The 9,264-nt window shown below is 46.5% G+C and overlaps 1 protein-coding gene across 1 annotated transcript in view; it reads right to left on the bottom strand.

The window, feature by feature from the left end:
- Window positions 1–486: 486 nt before the first annotated feature.
- TSPAN17 (tetraspanin 17) overlaps window positions 487–9,264 on the bottom strand; it is a 21,035-nt gene continuing 12,257 nt past the window's right edge. The window contains exons 6-9 of the mRNA XM_069077821.1: window positions 5,074–5,121; window positions 2,677–2,793; window positions 1,111–1,140; window positions 487–773 (exon numbers count right to left, since the gene is read on the bottom strand). Of these exons, the coding sequence (XP_068933922.1) occupies window positions 648–773; window positions 1,111–1,140; window positions 2,677–2,793; window positions 5,074–5,121 (321 nt within the window). The 3' untranslated portion in view covers window positions 487–647. The remainder of the gene's footprint in view (window positions 774–1,110; window positions 1,141–2,676; window positions 2,794–5,073; window positions 5,122–9,264) is intronic.

Below are 9,264 nucleotides of genomic sequence, written 5' to 3'. Positions count from 1 at the left end.
CCAAAAGAGCCAGTGTGGTATAATAGAAAGTATACTGGCTCTGGAGTCAGAGGGCTTGTATTCAAATCTTGACACTGCTACCAATGGGACCTTGGAAGTAAGTCCTTGGCCAACAGAAGTCAAGAAGTCCCCTCCTTTTCTGGGAGTCTTATTTCCTCATCTGTAAAAAAGACCCCTCAGGAGGTTCAAAGAGAGCAGTATGCCCATTATTTCATTTGGTCTTCACAGAAGTCTTATTTTACAGTTGAAGAAACTGAGGCCCAGAGGTGCAGTGGCTTGTTCATAGTCCCATAAGTGACAGTCAGGATTCAAACTCAGGTCTTTTGACTTCAAGTACACCTCCCTCTTCTGTCCTACAGGTCTATGCCCTATCATCTGAGGAAGAACCAAATAAACAAGCCTCTTGCCTCCTGCTTGCCACTCTGGAAAAGGTCAGGAAGCATGCAGGGCCTCCCAGTGTGGTGCAGAAGGCATAGAGCAGTCAAGTGAGGGTGAGAACAGTTTATTAGTCTCCATGGTGTTGGTAGGGGCAACAGCAGAACCCCTCCCCAGTCCGGCTTTCCCCAATGCACACCCTCCTCCTCTCACCCCAGGGTCTGGGGTCTGGGTAGCATCAGGGAATGATACTGTTCCTTTTATCAGGATTCTCAGGAACCAGTACCCAATTTAGAACCTTTTATTCTGCCCCTACCCCTCACTACATGGAGGTGTTTCCATGACAACCAACCACCCCAGAAGTCCTTGTCGTCATCTCTGGACTTCACAGCTGTGCCCTGGGAAGAAAAAGGCAGCTGCGCCCCTTATATCGCCCCAGTGTGGACATATACCCCACCCCCACTCTGTACAGTTCTCTGTAACCTAAATATAAATACCCTCCTTGCAGCCCCACCCAACTGCAACAGCTTAGGGGTGCCAGGGCCATGGAATGAGGTGCCGAGTGGGGGCCCCTCAAGGTGGGCCTGCCAAAGTCACCCCTGGAAGCTCATCCGCATGGCCGCCTGTGGCCCTGGCCGGGGCTACCCACCCTCCACCATCCAGGCCTGGATGCTGCTGGCTCAGTCACCCTCGCCACCCTCACCAATTGGCTTTCACTGCATTGATGTCACTCACAAGATTCTGGGCCAGGCAAATGCCAAAGATCTGCAAAATGAAGAGAACCAAGGAGTCAAAGGACAGGCCCTAGTCCACCTTGATGCCATTTTCCCTCCCCATGGCCCCCACCCTGGCCCAAGTCCCCATCACAACCAGTCTACAGTATTCTAACAGCTTCCCAATAGGTTTTCCCCATCTCCAGTTCATCCTGCTGGGGACAAGGACATCCCATCTCTCCTACCTTCAGTGGCCATGGTAAAGCCCTAGCTTGAAAATGAGAAAACCTAAGTATGACTGCCAGTTCAGTCCTTTACAAGCTGCATGACCTTGGGTAAATCACTTAGCTCTCTGCAGGTCAGTTTCTTCATCTATAAAATGGGGGTATTAATTCTTATACTACCCTACCTCATGGTGTTATTAGAAGAGCTCTGTGACCCTGAAAGTGAGGTAGGACCACAGGATTCAGAACTGAAAGGGGCCTTAGGGGGCCTCCAGTCCAAGCCCTAAATTTGCTAGGCGATGAAGATAATCCCAAGAGGTCAAAGTCGAAGAGCTACTAAGGGACAGAGCTGGGGATTTAAACCTGGCTCTCTTCAGTCTCAATCCATCACTGAAAAATATGGGGGCTGTTCTTATGATGATGATGGAACATAATCTTAACTGCTTAGTGTGACATTCAAAACCCTCCACAATCTGGCTCCCAATTACTTGCCAAGCTTGTGTCCCTTTACTCCCCCTCATAGAAGATGCCCCAGCCAAACCAGACAACTCAATGTTCCCTGAATGTCACCCCACTAACTCTGCCTGTAATCACCCCAGCTCTCCCCCTCCCCCACCAATCCTACCTCCCCTTCAGGACCTACTTCAGGTGCCAATTCCTCTAGGAACTCTTCCCTGAGCCAGCCCTTCCCCCTGCCCTCCCAGTCTGCAATCCCCAGAGCAGAGAAATCTATCCCCCTTCACAGTGTTAAGAACCATTTTCTCTCTCCCTCTTTTACTATCCTGATCATGCATAACCTGTCTAGTTTCCTGGCGTGACTGATGTTGGAAGACTGCAGAGACCAGCTGGCATAACACCTTCTCTTTACAGAGGAGGAAACTGAGGACAAGTGACTTGCCCCAGCAGGTCATGTAGGTGATAAATGAAAGAGACAGGATCTGAACCTGGGGTCCTCTGACTCAAAATCCAGTGCTCTTTCCACATATTACATTATAGGAAAAAGAACGACACAACTGAAACTGTGCTGGATTTGTAGTCAGGGGCCCCAGATTCTGTTACTAATTAATGAAAAATCCCTTAAGTTCTCTAGGCTTCAGTTTCTTCAGCTGGAAAATAAGATTGCTGGACTAGAGAATAACCTCCAACTCTCATCTATCCTATGGACCTCTGGCTCATAGAATACTGTCAGTTACCTGAGGGCAGGACCCAAGGCTTGGTTTCCTCTGCCTCCCCCTGGGGACCCAGCACAAGAAGATGGCTGGTGGACCTGCACTAGCCCAAGTGGGTAGCCCAAGGAGCCCCAGGATTACATAAGGTAGCCCAGGGGATAAGGGAGTCCCCAAGCAAGGCCCAGCCTGCAGCACCTGGAGCATGGCGATGCCCACGAAGACCCCAGCCACCACAACCAGGTTGTCCTGAAGCCACTTTTCAAACTGGCCCACACAGCCCTTCGTGTGGATGAAGCTCTGTTGCTCCAGTTCCTGTGAGAAAAGCACAAGCAATTAACACGTCTATGGATAACCATCATCACTCCCCCACTCACCCCCAAAGGACTTTCTTTATACCTACTCTCCATAGATATTATCACCCCACTTTACAGATGAAGACACTGACACTCACAGACTCCTAACTGACCTTTCCATCAGTCTCACCCAGCCCTGTAGCTTCAAAGTGCCTTTCACAGCAGGGCTCCAGCCATGTTCCTAGTAGCTTCTCAGTGGCTCCCTATGTTCTCTAAAACTTCTTTGTTATTTAAAGTCATTCACAGTCTGGCTCTAACCTACCAAAAGTCAAATTCTTCTTCTCATACTACCCTAGCTCAGGGAAGAACTCTGTGAACCTCAAAGTGAGACAAGACCACAGGATTCAGAACTGAAAGGGACTTGAGAGCCCTCTGGTCCAAGTCCTAAATGTACGCGTGATGCAGCTGACCCAGAATCACATTCCCCGCCCCTGGCACATTCTAAGCTCCAGCCAGACTGGCTTACTTGGCCAGGCTACATTCCATCTCCATCTCTGTCTTCCCACAGGCCTGGAATGCTCTTCTACCTCCAAGGTCCCAAGGCCTGAGGCCTAAGCTAACTTCCCCAGGGGTTACTGCCCCACCCCAAAAGGCGAAAGTTTGCATTTCATTTAGATTTAGGCTCTTCTTATCAGTGTCTAAGTGGGGTTCCACCCCTCCTGCCCCCCCCCCGCCCCAAGCAGAATGCAAATTCCCTGAAGGCCAGGGGCAAGAGCTTCTAAATAAGGTCCACTACAATCTGACTCCAACATCCCAGGCATTATCTCTCACAGTCTACATTCCAGTCAAACTAAGTCTTTCCTTCTCTCAGCTCATGCTTGCTCAGAACAAACTCTTCTCTTCCCCCCTCACACTCCATCTCTAGCTGTTAAATTCCCTCCAACTCAGATGTCACCTTCCCCCAGAACCTTTCCATAACCATCCCAACTTCATCCCCACCTCTAAAACCTGACCATCTCCTCTCCAGTGCCCTTTCTTCCCAAAGGAGTCCCAGAGCATTCCTCAGAATCTTCACACTGGGGAGGGCCAAGGTGGTATAGTGAAAAACACTGGGTTTGGAAACATGGATTCAAGTTCTGGCCCTGTCACTTGCTAGCTATGCCTGCCCCTTTCGGCAAATCGCTTCCTCTCTCTGAGCCAGTTTCCTCATCTGAAAAATGGGGACAACAATTCTTGTCCTATCAATATATCATAATATTAGAGCTATATGCTATTGAGGGCCAGGGAAATTGGAGTTCTTCCCAGAGCCTCCTAAGAGCTTGAGGCCGCCCAGTCCTCTTAGTAGCAAAAACCAAAGGGCCATGTGAGAAGGGCAAAGGTCTGGAAACCATGCCAAAGGAAGAGCAGCTAAAGGAAATGGAGAGGGTTGGCTGAGAGAAGAAGCAGGAAGAAGGAGATGTGACATGTCTTAAAAACTCAGAAGGTATAGGGAGGAGTGGACAAATTCATTCTATTTAACTAAAAGAAGCAGGTGTTATCTGTCCTTCATTTTCAAAGAGTACCAAAGACATCACATGGGCATGAATTGGATCTAAGTGAAGCAGAGCTGCACAGAGAGGTTGGTCAGCCTCACTCTCTCTCCCAGAGCCATCCAAGTCCAGTGACAGAAGAAAAATCAGGATGACTGTTGATGGGCCAGGATACAGCAGATGACCTGGGTGTCTCCAAATGTCTGACTAAAGTCTAAGTGCTCCACATCACCTACTTCGGCTGCCTTCAAAGCAAATGTTCATGTCCACCCATTCTGCCAGGGGAGGTCTTCACATGCTTGGAGTAGACATCCCCCTGTTGGTTATCCTCACCCTGGTTTAGCCCATCTGCTGCGACCAGCAGTGTGGCCAATAAGATATAGCTTATTGGAACCAAAGGTAAGAATTGAGTGACACAGGTGGACACCAAAGGTACTAGTCCTCCTGAAACCCCTGCACAGGGAGCAGAGGTAAAACCATTGACTTAACAGTACCAGGAAGAAAAAACGGGTTCAATTAAGGAAGAATTTGCAAGAACTGGACTTGTCCATTCCCGGAATCCTCACCATCACTTGAGCTCTTCAAGAAAAGGTTAAACAAGCCAGGGATGCTGGAAACAGGGACTCCTTCATGTGGTGGGAGGTCACACTAACCAGCCTCTAAGGTCCCTTCTAGCCCTGGATTTCAGAAGAGAGCCCCTACACTAACCATCTGCTGTAAACCTGCCCCCACTCTCCACCCCCACTGGTCCTCCCATACCTCCCCCTTACCAGTTTGAGCCGGACATCATAGCCACACTGGGTATTGAGAACATCCTCCTGAGGAAAAACAGACTTATTAGAGAATGGATCTTTGCTCTGTCCTTCAATCAACCAATTAACCAACCAACCAATATTGATTTACTCCAGTGCCTACTGTGTGTCAGGAGCTTTGCTAGGAGCTGGGGATACAAATTCAAAAGTTAATTAGCAGTTCCAACCATCAAGGAGACATTTTCCTTTTTTCTGGGCTTTGACTATGCTTCACAACCTTGCTCAGTCCATCAGATAACAACTCCCCATCCCCACCCCACCCCATCCCCAGCCTGTGAGAAAAACCTACTGCCAACAGTCAGGGGCCCCAGGTTCTGCCACTAATGAATGAAAAGTCATTTATATTCTCTAGGCCTCAGTTTCCTCTTCTGGAAAAGAAGACTGTTGGACTAGACAATCCCTAAGAGTCCCTTTCAGTTCTTATCTATCCTACAGGTGGCTCTCACTCCTATAATACTGTCAGTTTCCTAAAGGCAAAACCCAAGATTGGTCTATTGTGCCTTCCTCTCAGGACCCAGCATAAAGAAATGGTTGGTCAGTGCGGCTAGGTGGCACAGTGAATTGAGCACTGGCCCTGGAATCAGTAGGACCTGAGTTCAAATCCAGCCTCAGACACTTAACACTTACTAGCCATGTGACCTTGGGCAAGTCACTTAACCCCAACTGCCCTGCCTTCCCCCCTCCAAAAAGCAAGAAAAACAAAAAAAAAAAAAAAAGAAAGGTTACCTGAACTTAGTTCTTAGCAATAGGGAAATGTTCAAGACCCTTAGGATTTTCAAGAGACACCACAGGAGTTGAGGGAGCCCCTAAGCAGGGCCCAGTCTGCAGCACTCAGAGCATGGCAATGCCCATGAAGACCCTGGCCACCAAGCTATCCCTGTTATTTACTGCTGAGGCTAAAATGACAAAGATAACAAAAGATGGAAATAGGCAATACTACAGGGATCAAGATGAGAGCATTAATGCATTGATTGCTGGTGAGGCTGTGAATTGGCATAACTATTCTAGAAAACCATCTGGAGGTAAGTAATGAAAGCAATTAAAACATCCATAGCCTTTGATCCAGAAAGTCCACTACGAGGTATATACTACATGGAAGTCTGTGACAAAAAGGACCCCTTAGACTCTAAAGTATTTACACCAGTACTTATAGGGGTAGCAAAGGCCTGGAAACAAAGCAGATGGTCATCTAGTAATTAGGGAAAGGTTAAACAAGCTCTGGTGCATGAATGCAACAGAATACTCCTATACTGTAAAAAGGCACTGACACAATGGACACAGAGAAGCATGGATAGATGTATATGAACTGATTGATGCACAGTGAAGAAGAACCACAATAAAACAATATACAAAAAGACTACAATATGTAAATGTAAACAATGATAGCAGAATTGAAAATGAACACTCCGGAATTCTAATGACCAATGTTGGCCCCAAATATTGGATAGATATGAGAAAATACCTCCCCCTAGTTCTCTGCAGAAATCAGAGGGTGAAATAACTGCCTACAACATCAGACTTTTCCCTGCCAAAGGCTGTTTAGTTCTGTGGAACTTTTTTTTCCTTTCTTCCTATTTAATTTTAAGTAATGACTCTGGGAAGGAGAGAACTATACTAGGAAAGAGAAATGATATAAGAACAAAAATATAAATAAAATTTAGAAAGTTATTACTAGGTTATCTGGAACTCTTAATAGAAACTTCAAGAAACCCACATGCTTCTGGGAAGCACAGGCAAATATTGTTTATGCCAAAATACTCCATCTTCTAAATAAGTCATCATCACCAAAAGGAGACCTTTTTAAAAAAAACAAACATAAATTGATGACTTAATTTTCAGTTCCAAATTTTCTTCCTGCCACCTCTCCCCCACCCAATGAAAAGGGCAAGAAATACAAAACCCATCACAAATATGTAAATCAAGCAAAACAAATCCCCACATTAACCAGGGGAAAGAAGGAAGAGAGAAAGGGAGAGGAGGGAAGGAGGTATGCTTCAATCTGCACTGAGTTCATCAGCTCTCTAATTGGAGGTGGAGACCATGTTTTAACCAGTGGAATGGTGGTTGGTCCTGTTGATCAGAGCGCATAAGCCTTTCAAAAGTTGTTCATCTTTACAATATTGTTATTGTAGAAATTGCTCAAAGATCTTTCAATGAGGCATCAACCTCTTTAAACACAGGCCAGGGTGTTTAAGAACTTTAAAAAAATCTCCAAGAGCCTGTGTTTTCCTGTTCACTACAGAATATAAGCTCCCTAAGGGTTGCTGTTCAGTTGTGTTTACTCTTTGTGATCCCACTTGGGGTTTTCTTGGCAAAGATATTAGAGTGGTTTGCCATCTCCTTCTCCAACAAATTTTACAGATGAGTAAACTGAAGCAAACAGGGTTAAATGACTTGCCCAGGATCACACAGTTAGGAGTATCTGAAGCCAGATCTGAATTCAGGTTTTCTGCACTCCATGTCCAGTCCTCTATCCAATGTTCCACCTAGCTGCCCTTTTTCCTACTATACCACACTGTCTCTAAAAATACCATGAACACACCACATCCAAAATTCACCCTTATGTGGCAAAACCCCACTATATTATCCTTCATCCCATGGGGCTAACTATCCCATAGTGCTCTGAAGTCACATGTATAAGGGACCAATGAATACCAGATGACATGTGCCTATATTTAATGTAAATAGCATCAAATGCTTATGCTTTAAAAATGATCCATTTGGGAGACTGAGAACATCCCGTACCCTGGGCCTCCACTCCCCAGGGGCTCACCTTATTAGTAAAAGAGATTGTCTTTGACCCTGCCACAGCTCAGAATGCCCCAATCTGACTGTTGCACCCACCTCAGCCTCAGCAGAAGCAGGGAGTAGAGGTGTGTGCTGCCAAGCTGGGCAAAAGCATCTATTTTTAAAAAGAGAATTGACCTAAGGGATGTTTAGGCTATAAATCCAGACTCTGGTTTTTGTTTGCTTGTGTTTCCCCCAATCGATTTTCTAGAGTTTGATACAGGGCTAGGCACTCAGGTCTCAAGAACAAGAGACTTAGTCCTGTCTTCCTCAGTTGTGGTGAGACAGCATCTCAAGGATGGTGACCACTTCTGGACACTCTATTTCAGAAACACCCCTAGCAAGCTGGAAGACAGCCCTCAGGAATGAGGAGCATGGGGAAAGGCCTGGAAGCCACGACACCTGAAGATGGATGAAAGAACTGGGGATATATGTAATCGAAACGACTTTAAAAGGCTCCTGAAAATTGTTTTCAAGAGTGCCCTTGGACGAGCGTTTTCACCTTTTGGCCTCATTTGTGTCATCTATAAAACGAGGAGTTTGTGCTAAATAATCTCTAAGTCTGCTTCCAACCCTGAAATACTATGATCATAAGTATCTGAGAAACTGTCATGGGGAAGAGGGATTAGATTTATTTTGCTTGATCCCAGAGGGCAGAATTAGCTCTAGTGATTTACAAGTAGCAGAGATGTTTTGGCTCCATGTGAGGAAAAACTCTCATTATTAGAACCATCCAAAAGTACAATAAGCTGCCTTGGGGAATGATGAGAAGAAAACCCCCTATCATGGAAGGTCTTCAAGGGGACACTGGAAGATCACTTGTCAGGGATGTGGCAGGGGGGACTCCTGCCCAGGCACCAGGGGCCATAGGGATCTCTAAGGCCTCTCCCAGCTCAGAGATCAACACCAAGTTTCCCCAGGCTGTCTCAATGAGTCTAGATCAATCTACCCTAGGCCAGACCCTCAATTCTAAGTCCTATCCTCAGGAAAACACAGAAGCTGGAGGGCTTTTGGGCTGGGGACCCCTCAAAGTCCAGAAAGTCCATCCATAGACACCCCACAGCCTCCAGGCCAAAAGATTTCCCAGTTATCTGCTGGGTATAATAAATAAGTCTTTTGAGCCACTGGATCTACATTCAATTCTAAGCTCCAGCACTTTCTATTTGTGTGACTGGGCAGGTCATGTTTCCCCTCAGTGCCTGCACTTGTACCTACCTCACAGGACTACTGTAAATCTTAAAGTGCTACAGAAATGTGCACAATTAAAGTCCTCCTGCCCCAGCTCTGACATTCTGTGTTCTAAGGTCCCTCCCAGCTGACATTCTGTGTTCTAAGGTCCCTCCCAGCCCTGACATTCTGTGT

Source organism: Petaurus breviceps, unplaced genomic scaffold (assembly GCF_028583685.1).
Source record: "Petaurus breviceps papuanus isolate PSGF00001 unplaced genomic scaffold, PetGlider_PUasm1.0 90994, whole genome shotgun sequence".
Classification (NCBI taxonomy): domain Eukaryota; kingdom Metazoa; phylum Chordata; class Mammalia; order Diprotodontia; family Petauridae; genus Petaurus; species Petaurus breviceps.
Note: the sequence above shows the minus strand (reverse complement) of the source record. Positions and strands in the feature narration are given on the sequence as shown.